Below are 24,191 nucleotides of genomic sequence, written 5' to 3'. Positions count from 1 at the left end.
ATTATAGGATAGGAAAGAAGGAAAGAAAGAGGTAAAAAAGAGAAAATGTGACCTGTTTGTTACTATTAGATAAGATATAATTTTTGCAAGGTGCTTTGGGAACATATAGATTTAGAAAACTCAACAATAATGACTGAATTCACAAAGAAATAGACATCTTTCTGAATACATGGCAGCAGAGAATTAGGAGCTCAGTGTAGAAGATGGGAACCTCTTGGAAACCGGGGTTATGTCCTTGGCTTGTTGGGGAAATGTAACCATCTTGAGGAGGGGTATATTTGAAGTTGGTCTGTATGTGTGCTTGCATGTATTAGAACAGAAAGAACAGAAAAAAAAAATGTAGGAAACTTCCTAGGAAACATAAAGATAAAAGATAAGACAAGGAAACAGACCCCCCCACCCCGAGCCCCACCAGGTACACAGTTACATCTTAGCACATGGCTTTTGCTTTCTGCCTTGGTTGCTGCCAATACCTGGATCTGCTGGACCATGTTGCGCAGCTGTACCAAGAACTCCTTGGCTTCCTTGGCCCTGTCTGACAGCCCATTCAGCGCCTGGGAGAGCTGGCTCTGCAAAGACAAAGAAGGAAACCATAGAGCACTCATCGCAGGAGGCAGTCAGGCAGGGTGGTTTTCGTCCAAGAGCCCTCACCCTTTCAGATTCCTCTTGTCTCAGCTGGGCCACTGAGTCAACACCTGTAACCTGAAGATTCTGGTAATAACAGCATCCCTACTCCTGCCAGAGGCCCCTGAGGAGTGTTTCCTCTGAGGCAGTGAAAACTTCTGGATGCTGTAGTCAAAGGTCCTTACCAGCTGATATCTGCCTAGAAGTCCCTCATCTTATTAATTGCTTAATGGTTTATTTAACTTTAAATTAAAAAAATAGTGATTCAGGTGATCTGATACTTATCAACACTATTTAGCCCAAAGTGCTACTGGGATGAGAGCAGAAAGAATGAAGAGTTAACAGGATGAGGGAAGGAAGGGTGAGAGCACCTGTGATGCCCGGGGTCACTTATATGTAATGGCAAATACAAAGGGCAGGATGAGGCTCCTTCTCATCAACCTTCTCCCAAGCACATCTTCCATCTCCCAAGCACAGCCCACCCCATTTTCTCTCCACACTAGCCTCCTAAAGCAAGGTGTACTTTCTCCTTCCTTTCCACACCGCACAAGGGACCCACAGCTGCTTGATGAGATCTAAGTGGAAGCTGGCTGGAGGCTGGAGAGCTGAGAAAGCTTCTGCTTTTCTGCTAACACGGGACCAGTGTGGCTGGTGCAGCCTCTTCCCTTTTGGTCCCAACTTTATGGCAGATGCTTTGGGACTCTCAAGAAGCAAAATCAACATGGGAAGGGAGGATGGTGAAAGGAGACAGTGCCAGGTTCCATCGGCATCTTTTAGCATCTGAACCAACACTTGAAGTCTCCTACCACCAGGCCTCTTCTTACGTGGGGGACAAGTTACCTCCTATAGTTTAATCCTTTCACAGGAGCTCACCATTACTTGCAGTCATGACCACTGTCAGTTCAGGTCAGTTCAGTCCCTCAGTCGTGTCTGACTCTTTGCAACCCCATGAACCACAGCACGCCAGGCCTCCCTGTCCATCACCAACTCCTGGAGTTCACCCAAACCCATGTCCATCGAGTTGGTGACACCATCCAACCATCTCATCCTCTGTTGTCCCCTTTTCCTCCTGCCTTCAATCTTTCCCAGCATCAGGGTCTTTTCAAACGAGTCAGCTCTTTGCATCAGGTGGCCAAAGTATTGGAGTTTCACCTTCAACATCAGTCCTTCCAATGAACACCCACGACTGATCTCCTTTAGGATAGACTGGTTGGATCTCCTTTCAGTACAAGGGACTCTCAAGAGTCTTCTCCAACACCACAGTTCAAAAGCATCAATTCTTTGGCGATCAGCTTTCTTCATAGTCCAACTCTCACATCCATACATGACCACGGGAAAAACCACAGCCTTGACTAGACGGACCTTTGTTGGCAAAGTAATATCTCTGCTTTTTAATATGCTGTCTAGGTTGGTCATAACTTTCCTTCCAAGGAGTAAGCGTCTTTTAATTTCATGGCTGCAATCAGCATCCGCAGTGATTTTGGAGCCCCCCAAAATAAAGTCTGACACTGTTTCCACTGTTTCCCCATCTATTTCCCATGAAGTGAGGTTTGAGTAGAGAAGTCAAATTCATTCAACTACACAAAACTAGAGCCACTTGGTTTCTTATAGTCCAGCCTTGTAATTCAAGGCATCTGTATAATATAAGTCAGACCTGATGCCTGATAAGAATTGTTGATCAAGTGCTGGTATATACATAGAAAAAAATTATACTATAGTACAAAATTATACTATAGTAGACAAAGAGTGCTGGCCTCACCTAATCCCTGGATTTTATATAGCAAAGCAGTATGTAAACTGCAAAACTCAATTTATTTGCAGATTTCCTCCCTTTGTGTCTACATTCAGGCCTTCTTCCTGGCTAATGATTGTTCTGGTATTTGATAAACAACTGCATTATAAGATAAATATCTAGAAACCTTCCTCTTAAGCTTTGCCACCTTGTAGAAATGAAGCAGCTGACAATGGAAAATCCTGGAAACTATCACTAGAAAATGCTCTTCTTCTAAGGATTTATATTTGTATTGCTTTTATAGGACAGTCTTTTGATCATATTTATAAGCCACATCTGATGTAAAAGAACATTATTTATTTGTTTCCCAGGAGCATTTAAATTCCTGCTCTATGCTAACAGAGATGTTCTGTACTCAGGACCACAGAGCAGCCCTGTAAATTTATACCAGAACACAGAAGATGCAAATATTTAGTGTGTATTTTCGGCTACATATGTAACCATCAGAAGCTGTCTATAATGCCTAAGCAATAACATTCTGATGTCTTGGATATTTTTTTTCTGATTTACTGAAAAGGTATCATGATCAGAAAGTGAATGGGAGTAGGAAAACGATGTAGCCAAAGAAGCAATGACAGATTTCCAGTCCAGAGCTCTGAGCATGCTTGGAATAACCAAGATCGCCCAGAAAGACGGCAAGTTGTTCCAAGCTTGGAGGAGAGAAACAAAGAACTCCACCCCTTCCCTCCTTCTCTCCTGCTTTCCCCCTCCAACTTCTCCTCTGACTGGCTCCCCTAGCCTCTGAAAGGAGTATATGTGAAGAGAGATCGGAGCTCAACCTGGGAGCCCCTGTGGAGCGTGTCTCAGAACCACAATCACTTAGGCTCAGGAAACAGGTAATGAATTCAGTGCATGTGCCCAGCTGCCACGCTTCCCCAGACAGAAAACCACGTCTTCTTTCCTTTTCCTGCCGTGAGCATTATTCATCTGTCATTTCCCCCCTCAGTTTATTAATACTATGAATACTGGATGGAGATAAACTAGAACAAATGAAAGGAAACTTTCTAGCTGTCTTGGATATGAAACTGCAGGCACTAGATGGGTCACAAACAGTCAATCAAGAATCATACAAACTAGGTGAGGTGGCAAACACACAAAGGCAACTTGGTGGCCCCCAAAACAACCTTACTCCTTCCCTGGGCAGCTCTGACATAGTGCACCCTGCTTCAGACTGTGGCCCATGCCTCCTGCTTCCTGGGTACCAAGGTCAACACAAAACACAGAAATGGGGATCAGTGCAATGCTATTCTGAAGGAAAGTATTTCCCTCCCAGAAAATAACAATTTTTCTTGAAGAATACTGATTTTTGAGTCTTACTATATTATTGATATTATATAATTAAAAAGTAAAAACAAGAAACTCAAATGTTGTCAACATATTGGTCATTTCTTAAATACCAGGGACCTTGATGAGTGCTTTTAACAGATGTCCTATTCAATTCCAATCACTCCTCGGCCAGTTTGCAGAGGCTCAGAGGTTTGGATACTCCTCAGTTAAGGTTCTGCCACTCACATATGGAAGAGCCAGAACCCCCTCCTGCCTTGATTTGAGAACAATCCTGAAAGGTCATCCCAGCTCCCGAACTCCCTGCAGGAATTGGTTGAGGCCCCTGCAGGTCAACTCCTCCCTCTGCTCAGTTCTGGTCATCTCACTTCCTTGTAGATGGATCTATGGAGACCACTGAGCAACTAACCATCCCTGTTCAACTCTCCGAATCTGTGTCCAGGGCATCCCATCTAATAAACAGTTTTCTAGCCTTCAGTTTCTTCATCTGCAATATGTGGTTAATAGCAGTATCTGTATCATAGGACTGGGGAGACTGGTGAGACTTATGTACCATATAAAGTTCTATACAACATGTGGCATATTGTAAGCATTTAATAAGTAGTATATTTTTACAATGAGAATTATGTTAAAATACACATACAAAGGTCATTAAAATACTTTGTTATGTCACATGTCCCAGTTTTGGGTTTGGTCAATTACAATTATCCAGACAGTGGGGTGTATTGTACCATTCACTGTTGTTTGTTCCCTGCCCATCTTTGCCATAGGACTTGGAGGACCTCCTGTAGACGGAGCATGTGTCATGCATGTGTCCCTGCCTTACTGTCACCCTTGGCCATGTGATTTACTTTAACCTGAAGAGGCCTTGTGATTTCCTGCCAGCTTTTTTCCTCTTCTTCTTTGTCTCACAGATCCAGAGGTGCACTGATAAACTGGCCCTCATAAAACAAAAACAACAAATGAATTTTGATCTGTAGTGTCTGTCAGTTCCCATGGTTCATATACATAGTTGAGTTTAGGTCACCAACATGGCATCACTGAACGGAGTTGGGGAGAGATGTGTGTCATCAAATCCTTAGAGCTGGGCTGCTACGAGCCAGGTCAGGATGCCACAGGGCATATCCCACATGGTGGCTGGGGGCCTTAGAAAGAAGATGTGTAGAATGGAACTTGAGACTACTTCCCATGATATAATACGAGCAAGAAATCAACCTTTGGTTTATAAGCCACTGAGATTTGGGGACTTGTCTGTTACTGCAGCAGAACTAACTAATACAGATAGCAATTATAATTTTCCATTCATGATTTTAACTTAATCAACCTCCCATTTTACCATGGACCAGTCACAGTGATTCACGCCAGGAAAATGATGATAGAGGAGACAAAATCCCTCCCTCAAGGAACTGTCATTGCACTGCAAATACCACCATTCTGATCTTAATAACATCACATTTAAAAGTTCTCTCCCATAGGCTTTAATGAAGCAGAAGACTAGAATATCCTAACAACTAACAACAGAAATGTAGCCTCTCCACTTATAAGGGAAAATGAAAAGAGTCTGCTTTCCTAGCAAGATTCAGCCAGTTCTGGCCAGAGTTTGAATTTCAGAGATAATCTACACAGACTCTATCCACCAAACTTCAGATATTTCTCCATCTTAGACAGAAAACTCTCAAAATGGAGATGCAAATCAACATGGCAGGTTTTTTTCAGCAATGAAATAGAAGAGCCATTTTTTTGCCTCAGAGCAGAGCAAAAATTCTGTTGCCTCACCCCAATGTTCATAGTTTCTTGGTGGAAATTGATTTGCCACATCGCTATGGTTTTTGCTTAGAGTGCTGGAAGCTGTGAAAGAATTCATGCAGCAACTGCTGTGACTGAAGGCTTGAAACTTTAATAAAGTGGCAGGCACACAGGCTGGAAGGTCAACACCACTCTGCACAATGCTGAGCACGCCTTTCTATGGATATTCTAACCCACCAGAGGCGTGTTGTCAGGCAGTTACTAGGTATTTACACCCGAGGATCAAAAATATGCCTTCCTTGGGCTAAGTTTTTGTGCAAATATTGGATTTCACATCCTGGAGATGGATTATAGGACAGATCTCCTTTGTGTGTGTGTTGCCTTTCCTCCTAGGTAAATTCTAGGGCCCCAAACAGCAGACTCTGAGTCCTTTCCTAGAAAGCTGTATGGATCCCCCAGCTGTCTTCACATTCACACTGTTCTCCTGTGTTCTTCCAAGTGGTGTTACAGCATTCTGCTTTGTCTGATACTACCAGGGAACAGTTGAAGCAAAACAGATCGAGATCTATAAGTTTTAAGTTCTTAATAGTATTTAAATGTTCCAGATAGAAACTCTCAGTTCTACAATAAGGACTTTTCACTAAACAGTTTAAAACATGGTCTTAGAAATAAATATGAAAAGGTAAAAAAAAATCACTAAACTATTTTTCATATAGAAATGCTTTGTGCTTTTCAGAGACTGAATTGTTAGGTGCTCAAAAGAGAAATGACTTATTCTTTAAAGTTTCTTGGCAAGAGCAAGATTATTATTTGTTTTAAGAAACAACTTTTCCCACCTTATTTTAAAGGCAGAACATGTTCATTTCAGAAAAATAAGAAAAAAAAGAAAAATCAGAAAATTAAGAGACTTGGAAGAAGAAAAGAAAAAATTCAGTCTCACCAGAGACATACTACTTATTAATAATAGCCTTGATAATGAACCCTTGATGTTTATCTTTTAAAATTTTGTATACTCTTATATCAAATATGTATGTCTCCATACAGTGTATATCAACAAAATGGACATCAGGTCATGTACTCACTGATGTCTTGAAATCTGTCCTTTTCATTTAATATGATATAAATATTTTTCCATCTGACTAAGTACTCTACTACATATCTGACTAATCGCTAAAAAACACTTTGGTGACACTTACTACATGGCAGGCAAAGCTTCATAGATCTTAACTCATCTTTTTTCACAAAACAACCCAGCAAAGGTAGAAACTATTATTATCCATATTTTTTATAGGTGAGAGAATGAAGACAAGGGAGGTTAACTGTCCAGCATCATAAAGTTGCTATGAAGCAGAGCAGGGATTCAAACCTAGGAAGCTTGCAGCCAGAATCTGTGCTATTCACTGATAAACTGTAGGATAACCCAGGGTGTAGGTACATCACAATTTATTTAAAGAATTTCCTATTTTAGCATATTTAGTTTGTTTCCATCTTGTTGCAAAGAGCTAAATGAAATTCATACAGGAAATACGTGAATACATTCTTGATTATCCCCATTTCCAAAAGTGAAACTGCTTGATCCGCAAACTTTTTTAGAGAGTTTTAAAAATCATGTTATCAAAATGTCCTTTTATGTGATCATCTAACTTATACTCCTGCTGAAGGTGATATATAGGCAGATATTCTCGCCTATATATCTCACTCCAAATATTATCATTGGTATTTACCTTTGTAATCTGGTAGGCAAAGAATGGAATCTAATTTTTTAATCTGCATTTTAAAATTACCAGGATGGATGGATGAGTTTTTTTTTTTTCTTCAAAAGCTTCTTATTGATATTTTCCTACTTGAGGTGTAAGTTCCCAGTGGTATTATTTGTGAAGCCCTTAGTAGAGGTCCTAACCTATGGAGTGCTACCTAAACTAGTTCCTTTCCACTGCTGATGACTAGACAAGGCTGGCCTCACTGCATGTATCTGCTTACCTAGAAAGCCTTAGGGATGCAAAACTGGACAGTGATCTGGAAAATTCAGGTGGTCCATTGAATAGGAAGTGAAATCAGAGATTGTTATTAATAACTTGAGTAGATTATGGTCAGAATGTCTGATTATGGTCAGAATGTTTTACATGTATAATTATTATTTTGTGGACAGATACAAGTACATGATAGCTTCTGGTAAACATGCAATGAGCATAAGAGGAGAATATACTCTCTTTTTGCGGGAGAGAATATATATAATACAAAAATGATATGTATAATATAAAACTTTGTAACATATTTGTAAACACAGTTTAACTTGTTAATTGCATCATTCAGATATCCTAAATTTTTGTTATTTGTCTACTTGACTTACAATATTCTAAAACAAGTAATCACATTTCCTACAAAGATTGTCTTTGATCCCGTTCTCCTTTAGTTTTGCTTTCTGTATTTGTGGCTCTGTTATTTGTTAAATCATATTTATACCTTTTAACATTAGAGCTTATCCTTCTATGTTTCACTTAGTTCTTTTGATCTTGAATTCCATTTCATCTGATATTGCTATATTTATACCCTCCTCTCTCTCATAAAACTTTGCTCCTCTTTTATTTCAAAACTATATTTGTTTTTAACTCAATCTGATTTTTTTTCACTGTCATTGGGAAATTTGAGCTATTTACAATTATTGTATTAATTGATACAGTTGGCTTTATTCCACCAACATTATTTATATTTCTATTTGTTATAATCTATTTTTCCTTTTTAAAAAATTTGTGGCTTTATCACATTTCTTTTAATATCTTAATCCCACTCACCAATTAATTTGGATGGTTTGCTGTGCTTTTCCATGTTACCTTCCCATCTTGTCATCACATGTCAACCTACATTTGTCCATTACTGAGTCAAAATTAACAATAACCTTGATTCACCTTTCCTACTACAGTCCCCCAAATGCTTCGCTTAATGTATCTCTCAGAAATTAAGAAATGCCATTCTTGGATGAAACTGATAATTGAAACTGAATTTATAAATTATATAGATATTGAGGAGAAATAGTTTATGAAAATATATTACATTTTAAAATATGATTATTTGGAAGAGGTAGTTCAGTTCAGTTCAGTTCAGTCACTCAGTCGTGTCCGACTCTTAGCGACCCCATGAACCACAGCACGCCAGACCTCCCTATCCATCACCAACTCCCGGAGTTCACTCAAACTCATGTCCATTGAGTCGGTGATGCCATCCAGCCACCTCATTCTCGGTCGTCCCCGTCTCCTCCTACCCCTAATCGCTCCCAACATCAGAGTCTTTTCCAGTGAGTCAACTCGTCACATGAGGTAGCCAAAGTATTGCAGTTTCAGCTTTAGCATAAGTCCTTCCAATGAACACCCAGGATTGATCTCCTTTAGGATGGACTGGTTGGATGTCCTTGCAGTCCAAGGGACTCTCAAGAGTCTTCTCCAGCACCACAGTTCAAAAGCATCAATTCTTCGGCGATCAGCTTTCTTCACAGTCCAACTCTCACATCCATACATGACCACGGGAAAAACCATAGCCTTGACTAGACGGACCTTGGTTGGCAAAGTAATGTCTCTGCTTTTTAATATGCTATCTAGGTTCCTACTAGGAATACTATTCTTAGATGGAACTTGGAAAACCAGCAACATTTTTTCCTTTCTCCTTATCCGGACCTCCTAGACCCAGAATAGAATCTTTTCCATCTCTAATACACTTTCAAAGGTAAGTCACAGTGGTGGCCAGACCATAAAAGAAAGAAAAGGCTTTTTTTGCACATAAGTACTTATATAAGGATGGCCTGGGCAGCTGTTCTTATGTTCTGAACATTCAATGATTTCAGTGTCTTTTATCCCTAGTATTACGAGTTGCATGATAGGATACAGTGGTCTCTATCTCTTAAAAAAAATTTTTTTTACAACATCAAAGAATAGCTAAGCTAAGCAAGCCTATAAATGAGGCTGAAGTCACAAGTTTCCTTTAAACGTTACTGATAAACAAATACAACTAGTGGCATTCCCATCTACTCCTCAGCCTTTGTGACCCTTTGGGAGGAATAAAAGCCACCCTGTGACATCTATACCACTGAGCAGCATTGGGGAATGTTCACTCCAGGGGAGTACCCGTGCCTCATAGTGTCACTGAGAGCAGGGATCAGCCACCAGATTCCAGGTGAGCTGGTTCAATCTGTGGATATTAATTCTATTTCTTGATGTTGTAGGCAGAATAATGGCTCCCTGAATGTCCATACCCAAATCCTTGAAACCTGGGTTATCTTACCTCAAATGGCAAAAAGAACTCGGCAGATGGGATTAAGGCTTCGGACCTTGATTCTAAGAGATCATCCTAGATTATCTTGCTGAACCAGCCTAATCACACAAGTCCTAAAAAGTAGAGGATCTTCTGGGCTACAGTCAATGAGAGAGTTGTGACTATAGAAGAAGAATCAGGTGTACCTTTCTACTTCAACCTGTTGTGATCATCAGTTTATAGGTACCTTGAAGTCTCAGCTCACCTGAACTTTTACTTATCTTGGGAAATCTACATTTCCCAATGGGGTCATTGGGAGGTTGGGAAATGTTAATCACAATATCTGAATTTTTATTCTGACCATAGGATTCCATGACAGCATCGAGGCAGATATTAACACAGCTTCTTTAAAAAGCTTCTTTAGAAAACAGGGCACACAAGGAGAGACCACTCCACGTCCACTGGACTGACAAAATGCTGCTGGTGAGGATGAGAGCCTCACACATGCTAAGGAGAAGTACAATGGCAAAACCACCTGGGGAAACCAATGCTTTCTAGGAAAGGAAAATATACAGCTACCCAACAGGACGGCATATGTCCACAAAAACTTAGATAAAAATGTTCATCACAGCTTTATTTATAACAGCCTCAAGTTGGAAACTGCCCAAATGTCTATCAACAGTAACATGGATAAATAAATTCTGTTTATTCATACAATAGAACACTGCTTAGCAATGAATACATTCAAGCTAAAACTAGTGGAGGTGATGGAATTCTAACTGAGCTATTTCAAATCCTGAAAGATGATGCTGTGAAAGTGTTGCACTCAATAAGCCAGCAAATTTGGAAAACTCAGCAGTGGCCACAGGATTGGAAAAAGGTCAGTCTTCATTCCAATCCCAAAGAAAGGCAATGCCAAGGAATGCTCAAACTACCACACAATTGCACTCATCTCACATGCTTGTTAAGTAATGCTCAAAATTCTCAAAGCCAGGCTTCAGCAATACGTGAACTGTGAACTTCCGGATGTTCCAGCTGGTTTTAGAAAAGGCAGAGGAATCAGAGATCAAATTGCCAACATCCACTGGATCATGGAAAAAGCAAGAGAGTTCCAGAAAAACATCTATTTCTGCTTCATTGACTATGCCAAAGCCTTTGACTGTGTGGATCACAACAAACTGTGGAAAATTCTGAAAGAGATGGGAATCCCAGACCACCTGACCTGCCTCTTGAGAAACCTGTATGCAGGTCAGGAAGCAACAGTTAGAACTGGACATGGAACAACAGACTGGTTCCAAATAGAAAACAAATACATCAAGGTTGTATATTGTCACCCTGCTTATTTAACTTATATGCAGAGTACATCATGAGGAACGCTGGGCTGGAAGAAGCACAAGCTGCAATCAAGATTGCCGGGAGAAATATCAATAACCTCAGATATGCAGATGACACCACCCTTATGGCAGAAAGTGAAGAGGAACTCAAAAGCCTCTTGATGAAAGTGAAAGAGGAGAGTGAAAAGGTTGGCTTGAAGCTCAACATTCAGAAAACGAAGATCATGGCATCTGTGGAAACAATGTCAGACTTTATTTTTGGGGGCTCCAGAATCACTGTGGATGCTGACTGCAGCCATGAAATTAAAAGACGCTTGCTCCCTGGAAGGAAAGTTATGACCAACCTAGATAGCATATTAAAAACCAGAGACATTACTTTGCCAACCAAGGTCCATCTAGTTAAGGCTATGGTTTGTCCAGTGGTCATGTATGGATGTGAGAGTTGGACTGTGAAGAAAGCTGATCGCCGAAGAAATGATGCTTTTGAACTGTGGTGTTGGAGAAGACTTGAGAGTCCCTTGGACTGCAAGGAGATCCAACCAGTCCATTCTAAAGGAGATCAGTCCTGGGTGTTCACTGGAAGGACTGATGCTGAAGCTGAAGCTCCAATATTTTGGCCACCTCATGTGAAGAGTTGACTCATTTGAAAAGACCTTGATGCTGGGAGGGACTGGGGGCAGGAGGAGAAGGGGACAACAGAGAATGAGATGGCTGGATGGCATCACCGACTCTGTGGACATGAGTTTGAGTGAACTCCGGGAGTTGGTGATGGACAGGGAGGCCTGACATGCTGTGATTCATGGGGTCGCAAAGAGTTGGACACAACTGAGCGATTGAACTGAACTGAACTGAACTGAATGATACACATGACACATAAATGGGTTTTAAAACAGCATGTTGATTAAAAGAAGTGAGACAAAAAGATACATATTGTCATTTATGCAAAGTTCAAGAACAGAAAGAACTAATCTATGATGATGGAAGTCAGGAAAATGGTGACCGTGGTAGGCAGGAAGATTGGAAAAGTGTTTTGTGAAATTCTCTAAGGGAAGATTATGTTCTATATCTTGATCTGGGTGCTAGATATATATTTATATATACACACACATATATATTCAGTTCAGTTCAGTTCAGTCGCTCAGTCGTTTCCAACTCTCCGCGACCCCATGAATCACAGCACGCCAGGCCTCCCTGTCCATCACCAACTCCCGGAGTTCACTCAAACTCATGTCCATCGAGTCGGTGATGCCATCCAGCCATCTCATTCTCTGTCATCCCCGTCTCCTCCCGCCCCCAACCTTTCCCAGCATCAGAGTCCTTTCCAGTGAGTCAACTCGTCGCATGAGGTGGCCAAAGTATTGCAGTTTCAGCTTTAGCATCAGTCCTTCCAATGAACACCCAGGATTGATCTCCTTTAGAATGCACTGTAATAGATGTAAAATTTATAAATATAAAAAATTCATCGAGCTATAAATTTAAGGTTTGTCTATTTTACTGGAGATATTTTATGCTTTTTATTTTAAAATGAGTTTTTTTTCCCCAAGGATATCTACTTCTTGTATATAATTAATCTGTTTACTAAGACCCCATGATGTGGGATATTTTTTCCTAAAAAAATTTAGTTTTTTTTAGATGACCTTATTTGTTTTTCAACTGAATCTCTGAATTTAAATAGACACCTATCAAATCCTCAAGAATCCTATAACTGACTACTAAAAATATTTCACTCAATTTCCTGTAGTACTTGATATTGGGAGCCGTTGCTGCCCTGGATGAAGACTGTCATCTCTCAGCCTTGTCTCTGACCATGTTGTCACTTCTCTTCTGTTGCAGATTCCCAGCAGCACCTGAAATCTAGCCACATGGCATCCACTAACTCTGGTGTGTATATTCACTCACATTGATGCTACTTTAATTTAAAAGATGTATCTGGTTTGATAGATAAGGTCCTACTGCATAGCACAGGGAACTAAATTCTGATAGTTCCTCTGATAAATCATAATGGAAAAGACTGTAAAAAGGAATACATATGTATGTATAACTGATCACTTTTCTGTACAGCACAAATTAACACAATTATACTTCAATCAAAAATAAAAAGATGTGTCTGGTTGAAGGTCCTTTAAGAGGAAATGTGTGCCTAATCTGAAAAGTGGTAATTTCTTAGAGGAAGCAGGAATGACTGGGGCTATGGAGCAAAAAATGGAATGGCTTACACCATCTCTACTGTTATCTTCACCAACTCTCAGAAATGTTCTGTTCTTTTAGGAAGGCACAAATACTGTAAGGCTTGAACTACACATGTTCTTTCTGGTCAACTTATGATGCTATAAGTTTGTAGGAAGAAGAACTTGTGAACAGACATGCTTGGTTTGACTATGAGTTTGAGATGTACACGATCCTTTCATTTTGATGATAAATCCACATATTACTTTTCTGAGAGTCTTAACATTTGACTTATAAAGCTTAAATATAAAGAAATTGAATTATCCTTAACATAACTACCATGGCTTCAATTATTCTGGAACAAACTAAAACACAATCTTACTGTTCTAATAAATGACCCTCGTCATTGGCAAGAAAGAAACTCTTTGGGTTATCTTAAATAGCTTCTAAAACATACTTCGGTTGTTTCCCCCTAGTACTGAAAGGCTTGTTAGGATCCAGTATAGGTCAATTTTCCATCCAAAGTAAAATCAGTAGTGATCATCGATACTGTTCAGAAAAATAGATTTAAGCCATGTCTGATTTCTTTTCACCCTTTTCCTCAGCATCTTTGTCAATCCATCTCCAGAGAAGTGAATTGAAGCTCCAGCCTAGTGAAATGGGAATGGTTTCCATGACAACAGATTTTTGCTCCGCTAGTTAGAATCTAAGATTTGACTCCCACAGAAATAAATCTCACCATGGAAATTGGTTGATTTTATAAACGACTAAATAACTGTGCAATCATTTCCAAAGAAAAGCCTGTTAAAAGCTTGCGCAAGCAAGGGTGGGTTATGTGAGGTGACTGCTGAATCTGCCACTGGCATCACACAGACAGAGCAACGTGCACGGAAAAATCTATTCAGAGCTGCAGTTTGCTCCATTCTGTATCCGCCAAGTGTGGGCTGCACAGCCTGGCCCTCCTGTGAATTTCAATGATGTTTTCATCCGAGGTAGAGGGAACAGATTTGAGAGCACCTCACAGCAAATGACAAGTGTTCACCCCCAAATGTCTTTCCTCTTTTTCCCAGAAACTATTAGTTCCTTGAAAAGAAGAGATTTCCAGAGCTGTTCTTAAGTATGATATGAATTTAATCGCTTATTCTCTATTTCTCTGTAAAATTAGGTGCTGCTTTTGTCTAAGAATACGCTTTTATCTTTTACTGTGATTTCCCCTTCTTAGTAATATGTTTTATCAATTAAAAATAACTTAAATATATTACTTATTATATATATTAGAAATATAAAGAAACATTCTCAGGTTTTTAATTTTCATTTCAATACTTAACATGACGTTATGTGTTTCAAATCAGGTTTTATAAACATTTTCCTAATAACATTTATACAAATCATAATGGTTAATTCCAATTTGTAAGAAAAAATCACTAATCTCATTAGTCGCTCAGTCTTGTCTGATTCTTTGTGACCCTCAGTCTCCTCTGTCCAAGGGATTTTTCAGCCAAGAATACTGGAGTGGATTGCCATTTTCCTCCTCCAGGGGACTATCCTGACCTAGGGATCGAACCTATGTCTCCTGTTGCAGGAAGATTCTTTGCCTGCTGAGCCATTGGGGAAGCAGTATGTAATTAACAAAGTAAATTTCACTCCTGAGCCCACTAAGCCACATTTCCTTCTGAACACAGGGACTTACTGCTGGAGCAGCAAGTTCTGTGGAGTGAGGTGGTGTCCTCAGCAGAGAATTGAAGAGGGAATGGGTAGGAGGCTTTGAATAAGGATGCTGATTGTTCAAGACTGCGATGAGAACCCTCTGCAGAGTGAGAATTTGATAGCTTAATCAACCCCTCTCTCCCCAGCCTGGGGTGCACGATGCTAAGCGAGCTGGTTTTCAAACGCCATTGAAAGTGTCCTATAGCAATTCCTTAGCACCCCACCTTGTCACCGTCCCCACCCAGCAGAAGACAATTATGGCTAAATCTGGTAAAGTCTGCCTTTCTGTGTTGTGCATCTTCCTTGTCCCCCTAGCCTATCCCCTGATGCTACTTCTTCTCTTTTCTCCTCTCAAAGCCAGGAAGGATCAGACACTAGTCTGATCCTTAGGAGTGATTGGCCAAATACCCCATTATCCTTTCATTGAAATTCATTCACATTAAAATTTTATCTAAACTAAAGATTTCCATTTTAAATCTTTTATTTCTGGTTGTCAAATGGAAGACTTTGTAGTTAGGGAAATTTTTGGTAATGTTGAGGAAAGTGGGAATAATTTTGGTGAGCAAAAGGGACCTTGAAATTAGTTTTATAAATGTTCTTGGCCACAAAGGCAAAGCTGAAATGATCTTTATAGGATAAAATTTCTCTCCTCCCACCCCTCCCATTGGACAACTTCCTCCTTAGGGTGATTGCAGCTCTCTGAGGCCTTTGGAGGCCTGTTCCTATGGCAGGTGCAGATGGAGGAACTGGTGTCCCTTCATCTTGAACATTTCCCAGGAGCTGAGACTGCTCTGCTACAGACCTGCCTGCTTCTTCCAGACCTGGCCTTAACCTTCTCGGGGTGAACACAGGGCTAGCCTCCTCCTCTGCCACTTTTAATTATGTAAATATTCCACCTATATATTCCTGGCACAAAACATTTAGCTCATTGTTAATAAGGTTAATGGCTTAACTTGCTTATATGAGGTCCCAACATGCATGCATTATATCTCCTATAATGTTTCTATCTCTGAATTTCTAAGAATGTGGTTACTTAAGATTTCCCAGGTAGCTCAAGCAGTAAAGAACGTACCTGCAAAGCAGGAGACATAGGAGATATGGATTCAATCCCTGAGGTGGGAATATCCCCTGGAGAAGGGCGTGGCAACCCACTCCAGTATTCTTGCCTGGGAAATCCCATGGACAGAGGAGCTTGGTGGGCTACAGTCCTTGGGGTCGCAAAGAGTTGGACACAACTGAGTGACTAAGCACACACACGCCTGAGACTGCACACCTCAGATGGGACTTGAACCCACCCAGAACTCGGTTTGGGACTTGAACCCAGCCAGAACTCGGTTTGGGACTTGAACGCATGGGCTGGGACTCAAACCCACTGCCTTTTAATTGATATCACATATCTGGTCTCAGGACTTAATGAAGATAAGATTCTTTATGTCTCAGTTCACAAAGAATTCAGAATGTCATTACAGAATGTCCCATAAAAAATCAGCTTTATGGGAATTGTCTTAATGTCTTCTATATAGAATATAATCTTCTATTTCCAGTTATATATTTAAAATGACAGAACTCCAGTATGCTGATGGCTAATAGATTTAAGTATGGAGAGAGGAGAGGTATTGGGGTAGAAAATGTGGTCTCATGGGCAGAGCACAGCAGAGACATCAAACAGATGGCAGGGGTATCCAAGAGGGGAAGGCAGAGAATGGTGGGGCCAATGGAGAGAAGAGAAAGGTAAAGCCTTGTGGAGAAAAGATAGAGAACAAGCTAGAATCAAAACACCAGACCATCTGGGGGCAGTGCTGAAACGCTTGTTAACTCATAAGCTCTCTTGGCCAATTCCATCTATAGAAGTTTTATGTGAAATTTGGGCAGGAAAGCAAATATTAAGATTTACAACTTTTATCTGTTTTTATTAGATGTGGATACAGAATTAATAGACCTCCAACTAATTCTATGACTGCTTTTTAGTTCTCTGCTTACAGAATGAAACTGAGAAGAGGTGGTGGCTCTGAAATGTGTCAAGGAGGGTAGAATGACATTCACTAGAATTCCCTTCCCTGGATGTCCAGTTAGAGTGGGCCACAGGGAGATCCTTGAGGGAGATTTGGAAGAGGGAGGGAATTGTCATTTCATAATATTAGCACAGTGAATATATAGCTCTACCAAGTTGGATTCCCTAGTCATTGAAGATTAAGAGGTTTTCAGGGTTCAGCTGGATGTCTGGCAACTTATGGAAGGATCATCACATACGTTGTCCCTGCCGTGTGAATGTTTGACTGCAGAGGTCAGGTTGGATACCACACCTGTCCTGAGCATTCTCATCTCACAGACTTTACAGACAGGAGTCATGTGCAATGTGAATGAAGGCTTAGGAAGAGAGTCACTAGTGCTATTCCCCAGTGAGAATGCTAGCAGGGTGCTGAGCATGTCTTCCCCCATATTTTTAAGTGATCTCAACAGAGCACTGATAAGACAGTTCACACATTTGTCTGTCTGCCTGTCCATCCATTAAATCCTTCTATTCAGTGTGTCCTATGTCAAGGTCATTGGTTAGTTAGTAGGGAAACAAATACCAACATGACCCCAGACTCTGCTCTGGAGAAGCTGGAAGTGAAGTGAAGTGAGAGTCACTCAGTCGTGTCTGAGTCTTTGTGACCCCATGGACTATATAGTCCATGGAATTCTCCAGGCCAGAATACTGGAGTTGGTAGCCAGTCCCTTCTCCAGGGGATCTTCCCAACCCAGGGATGGAACCCAGGTTTCCCACACTGCAGGTGGATTCTTTGCCAGCTGAGCCACCAGGGTAGCCCCTAGGACAGGGGGCAGGCATGAATGCCAAAAAGTGTTATGGTGCTGTGAGCGGTGTACCATGGACTTAACAGAATGCAGCGCTTGGTTCTCCTGTGGCAGGTGTAGGTTAAGAGAGCACCAGGAGGTAAAAGCTCAAGAGCGTAGCATTCCCAGCCAGCAGGGCTGTGGAGGGGTAAGACAGCCTGGTTTGATTGGGAACTGTGAGTTGCTCAGCATGGCTGTAGCATAGCAGTGAGGAGACGTGGTCCAGAGATGTCTTGATGTTTTTTCTCTGCTTCCTGTAGTAAGCAGAGCCATCACTGCTCAAGTTGTTGCTAAATTTCTTAAATGAGTAAGCATAGGCATTACTTGATTTTATTCTCCTGGCTTTCAGGAGAAAAGGTCTGAAATCTCATCTCCTTAGCAATACAATTTCTCTTGAACCCATTAATATGTAAGGCAAGCTGTCCTTTAAAATTAGTTATAAGATTTCCCTGGTGGTCCAGTGGTTGAGAATCTGCCTGCCAATTCAGGGGATACAGGTTCAATCCCTGGTCCATGAAGATCCCACATGCCGTGAGGCGACTAGGCCCATGGGCAACACTACTGGGCCAGCGCACTGGGACTCTCCAGCCACAATTACCAAGCCTGTGTGCTGCAACTACTGAAGCTTACACATGCTAGAGCCTGAGCTCTGCAACAAAAGAAGCCACTGTAGTAAGAAGCCCCTGCACTGCAATGACAGTAGACTCAGCAGACCAGCCAAAAAAAAAATTCTTTTAAATCCATTACAGAATCCTATTTACCCTTAAGTTTTAACTGTTTGATATATCATTAAGGCAATGCTCCACTATTTCAGAAAGCCTCAAGGATTATTGATTTTGGCACAATCAACCAACAAAGGTAAAGAAGGACTGGCCTGGACGCTTGAATTCACAAATCACAGCAAACTCTACCTAGTTTAGCTAAGTACTGTGATAGGCTTTTCTTATTCTTTCGTCAAGATTGAAAAGATTGATTATACTTGGTCTCACTGTGACTTTGCAGTTAGCAGGTATACATATTGTAGGGCCCTGCCCTTCCTAATCCTCCCAGACACGCTCATTATAGTACTGCCAGTACTGGTCAGAACAACTTGGGAATGGCCTTCAGGAAGAGGTAATATCCCTTTGCTTTTTTCATTTGCTCATTCAACACACACATACACACACAGTAGCACTTACTCTAGGGTAGACACTGTTCTGTCTATTGGAGACAGGTGGTGAACAGAATGAGTTACTGCCCTCATAGAATTCATATACTGCTGAGAGCAAAAGAACAAAGCTCTATATCTGTATCTAATATATGACATTAGATATATGGTCTGTCTAGTCAAGGCTATGGTTTTTCCAATGGTCATGTATGGATGTGAGAATTGGACTATAAAGAAAGCTGAGCGCCGAAGAATTGATGCTTTTGAACTGTGGTGCTGGAGAAGACTCTTGAGAGTCCCTTGGATTGCAAGGAGATCTAACCAGTCCTTTCTAAAGGAGATCAATCCTGGGTGTTCATTGGAAGGACTGATGCTGAAGGTGAAACTCCAATACTTTGGCCACCTGATGCGAAGAGCTAACTCATCTGAAAAGACCTTGATGCTGGGAAAGATTGGGGGTAGGAGGAGAAGGGGAGGACAGAGGATGAGATGGTAGGATGGCATCACTGACTCAATGGAGATGAGTTTGGGTAAACTCCGGGAGTTGGTGATGGACAGGGAGGCCTGGTGTGCTGCAGTCCATGGGGTCCCAAAGAGTCGGACACGACTGAGCAACTGAACTGAACTGAAATATATATATATATGTCTCCATCTCTTTTGACCCATCTATCTATCCAGCCATCTATCCATCTATCTTTCTACCCATGATGTCAGGTGGTGACAAGAGCCTTGAAGAAAAGCAAAGCGAGGTAGAGAGGAGAGAGAGAGAGTGAGTCTTTCCATGGGCAAACAGTGAGGACTCAGGGGGACAGCCTTTCTCAGAAGGTACCCTTTCAGTAGAAACCTGAATAAAGCATGAAAGCAAATCAGGTGACTATCTTGGAGAAAACTGATCCATGCAGAGGGAATGTGCTTAGTAGGTTTGAGAAGTGGCAAAAAGATGAGTGTGGGGGTAGGAGAGGGCTTCACAGGGAAGGGCCCAGACATGTAAGGCTTTAAAAGTAAGGACTTCTTGAAAGTAACTGATGGAAAGCCATTAGACAAACTGATATTACCTGATTTATCAATTACATAAAACAGTTATTATAACCACAAGAAATTCTCCCCACGGAAGACCATATTTTCCAAAGATGGCCATATCTATATATTTATCTCTTCCTAGATGTACTTCTAACAGTGTGACCCACCAAGAGAAGTGGTCTATGTTTGTTCTCCTTAAAGTTGGAGAGGGTCTTGGGATTGTCCCAGTCACTGGATTTTGACAGAGGGAACTTCTATACCTTCCAAGGCTAGGCCATGAAGAGGACAAAGCTTCCTTCCATGTGGTTTCCAATCTCTCTCTCTCCCCTTTCCTCCCTTGCTCTCTCCATTGATACCCACCAGAGGAACTCACCTGCCAGGCTGTGAGGAAGCCCAGACCACTTGGAGAAGCTGATGCTGAGAGGCTTCCTGCAAACAACCAGCCATACGAGTAAGCCTCCTGGGATAGCATTCTCCAAACCTGCACAAGCCTGCAGATGACTTTGACATCAACTAACATCTGACCACATGAAATGTTCCCTTGGAATCTCTAATTTTCTTGAAGAGATCTCTTGTTTTTCCTATTCTGTTGTTTTCCTCTATTTCTTTGCATTGATCGCTGAGGAAGGCTTTCTTATCTCTCCTTGCTATTCTTTGGAACTCTGCATTCAGATACTTATATCTTTCCTTTTCTCCTTTGCTTTTCGCTTCTCTTCTTTTCACAGATATTTGTAAGGCCTCCTCAGACAGGCATTTTGCTTTTCTGCATTTCTTTTCCATGGGGATGGTCTTGGTCCCTGTCTCCTGTACAAGGTCATGAACCTCCGTCCAGAGTTAATCAGGCACTCTATCTATCAGATCTAGTCCCTTAAATCTATTTCTCACTTCCACTGTATAATCATAAGAGATTTGACTTAGGTCATATCTGAATGGTATAGTGGTTTTACTTTCTTCAATTTAAGTCTGAATTTCGCAATAAGGAGTTCATGATCTGAGTCACAGTCCACTCCTGCTCTTGTTTTTGCTAACTGTATACAGCTTCTCCATCTTTGGCTGCAAAGAATATAATCAATCTGATTTCAGTGTTGACCATCTGGTGATGTCCATGTGTACAGTCTTCTCTTGTGTTGTTGGAAGAGGGTGTTTGCTATGACCAGTGCGTTCTTTTGACAAAACTCTATTAGCCTTTGCCCTGCTTCATTCCGTGCTCCAAGGCCAAATTTGCCTGTTACTCCAGGTGTTTCTTGACTTCCTACTTTTGCATTCCAGTCCCCTATAATGAAAAGGACATCTTTTTTGGGTGTTAATTCTAAAAGGTCTTGTAGGTCTTCATAGAACCGTTCAACTTCTGCTTCTTCAGTGTCACTGGTTGGGGCATAGGCCTGGATTACTGTAACATTGAATGGTTTGCCTTGGAAATGAACAGAAATAATTCTGTCGTTTTTAAGATTGCATCCAAGTACTGCATTTAGGACTCTTTCATTGACCATGATGGCTACTCCATTTCTTCTAAGGGATTCCTGCCCACAGTAGTAGATATAATGGTCATCTGAGTTAAATTCACCCATTCCAGTCCATTTTAGTTCACTGATTCCTAGAATGTCTATGTTCACTCTTGCCATCTCCTGTTTGACCACTTCCAATTTGCCTTGATTCATGGACCTAACATTCCAGGTTCCTATGCAATATTGTTCTTTACAGCACCGGACCTTGCTTCTATCACCGGTCACATCCACAACTGGGTATTGGTTTTGCTTTTGCTCCATCCCTTCATTCCTTCTAGAGTTATTTCTCCACTGATCTCCAGTAGCATACTGGGCACCTACTGATCTGGGGAATTCCTCATTCAGTATCCTATCATTTTGCCCTTTGATACTGTTCATGGGGTTCTCAAGGCAAGTATACTGAAGTGGTTTGCCATTCCCTTCTCCAGTGGACCACATTTGGCTGTGGTCCATGTGATCAGATCGGCTAGTTTCCTGTGATTATGATTTCAGTGATTATACATTTCATGCAAAGATCGGCTCAATAAAGGACAGAAATAGTATGGACCTAACAGAAGCAGAAGATATTAAGAAGAGGTGGCAAGAATACACAGAAGAACTGTACAAAAAAGATCTTCACGACCAAGATAGTCACGATAATATGATCACTGACCTAGAGCCAGACATCTTAGAATGTGAAGTCAAGGGGGCCTTAGAAAGCATCACTACGAACAAAGCTAGTGGAGGTGATGGAATTCCAGTTGAGCTATTTCAAATCTTGAAAGATGATGTTGTGAAAGTGCTGCACTCAATATGCCAGCAAATTTGGAAAACTCAGCAGTGGCCACAGGACTGGAAAAGGTCAGTCTTCATTCCAATCCCAAAGAAAGGCAATGCCAAAGAATGCTCAAACTACTGCACAGTTGCACTCATCTCACACGCTAGTAAAGTCATGCTCAAAATTCTCCAAGCCAGGCTTCAGTAATATGTGAACCGTGAACTCCCAGATGTTCAAGCAGGTTTTAGAAAAGGCAGAGGCACCAGAGATCAAATTGTCAACATCCGCTGGATCATGGAAAAAGCAAGAGAGTTCCAGAAAAACATCTATTTCTGCTTCATTGACTATGCCAAAGCCTTTGACTGTGTGGATCACAATAAACTGTGGAAAATTCTGAAAGGGATGGGAATCCCAGACCACCTGACCTGCCTCTTGAGAAACCTGTATGCAGGTCAGGAAGCAGCAGTCAGAACTGTACATGGAACAACAGACTGGTTCCAAATAGGAAAAGAAGTACGTCAAGGCTGTATATTCTCACCTTGCTTATTTAACTTATATGCAGAGTACATCATGAGGAACGCTGGGCTGGAAGAAGCACAAGCTGCAATCAAGATTGCTGGGAGAAATATCAATAACCTCAGATATGCAGATGACACTACCCTTATGGCAGAAAGTAAAGAGGAACGAAAAAGCCTCTTGATGAAAGTGAAAGAGGAGAGTGAAAAGGTTGGCTTGAAGCTCAACATTCAGAAAACAAAGATCATGGCATCTGGTCCCATCACTTCATGGGAAATAGATGGGGAAACAGTGGAAACAGTGTCAGACTTTATTTTTTTGGGCTCCAAAATCACTGCAGATGCTGACTGCAGCCAGGAAATAAAAAGACGCTTACTCCTTGGAAGGAAAGTTATGATCAATCTAGATAGCATATTCAAAAGCAGAGACATTACTTTGCCAACCAAGGTCCGTCTAGTCAAGGTTATGGTTTTTCCCGTGGTCATGTATGGATGTGAGAGTTGGACTGTGAAGAAAGCTGATTGCCGAAGAATTGATGCTTTTGAACTGTGGTGTTGGAGAAGACTCTTGAGAGTCTCTGCAAGGAGATCCAATCAGTCTATTCTAGGGGAGGTCAATCCTGGGTGTTCATTGGAAGGACTGATGCTAAAGCTGAAACTGCAATACTTTGGCCTCCTCATGCGACGAGTTGACTCACTGGAAAAGACTCTGATGCTGGGAAAGGTTGGGGGCGGGAGGAGACGGGGATGACAGAGAATGAGATGGCTGGATGGCATCACCGACTCTGTGGACATGAGTTTGAGTGAACTCCGGGAGTTGGTGATGGACAGGGAGGCCTGGCGTGCTGTGATTCATGGGGTCGCGGAGAGTCGGACATGACTGAGCGACTGAACTGAACTGAACTGAACTGAGTAATATTCCATTGTGTACAGGTACCACATCTTTATCCAGTCTCTGTCAGTGGACTTCTAGGTTGCTTCCATGTCTTGACTATTGTAAACAATGCTGCAGTGAACAGTGGGGTTCATGGATCCTTTTAGATCATGTTTATCTCTGGTGTATATGCCCAAGAGTGGGGTTGCAGGGTCATATGGTAGCTCTATTTTAAGTTTTTAAAAGAACCTCCATACTGTTCTCCATAGTGGCCAATTTACACTCTCACCAACAGTGTAGGAGGGGTCCCTTCTCTCCACACCCTCTTCAGTATTTATTGTTTATGGGTTTTTCTATGATAGCCATTCTGGCTGGTGTGAGGTGATAGCTCATTTTAGTTTTGATTTGCATTTCTCTAATAATTAGTGATTCAACCTGAATTATAAAAATTCATTATCTTAAAGTTTAGTAACTGAAGTTCAGGGAGCATCTCAGAGTTAGTTAATCTTTCTTTAGAAATAATTTTGACATCGTTTTGAGAGTATGATTTACAACTCACACAGAAAAGACTGTACTCATTTGGCTTATTACTTTGAAGTTACCTTAAGTTATTCCATTAGGTTTAAATGTCATCAATCCTAGG

The 24,191-nt window shown here is 41.2% G+C and overlaps 1 protein-coding gene across 6 annotated transcripts in view; it reads right to left on the bottom strand.

The window, feature by feature from the left end:
- Nucleotides 1-24,191, bottom strand: part of TRIM9 (tripartite motif containing 9) — a 115,391-nt gene that overhangs the window by 51,305 nt on the left and 39,895 nt on the right. For all 6 annotated transcript variants that reach the window (XM_088839722.1, XM_088839724.1, XM_055435423.2 and 3 more), the window contains exon 2: nt 474-569. In XM_088839722.1, coding sequence (XP_088695848.1) covers nt 474-569 — 96 coding nt within the window. The remainder of the gene's footprint in view (nt 1-473; nt 570-24,191) is intronic.

Source organism: Moschus berezovskii, chromosome 9 (genome assembly GCF_049115385.1).
Source record: "Moschus berezovskii isolate FMDL1 chromosome 9, NW_MosBer_1.0, whole genome shotgun sequence".
Lineage (NCBI taxonomy): Eukaryota > Metazoa > Chordata > Mammalia > Artiodactyla > Moschidae > Moschus > Moschus berezovskii.
The sequence above is the reverse complement of the archived record's forward strand: the minus strand, read 5'-3'. Positions and strand labels throughout refer to the sequence as shown.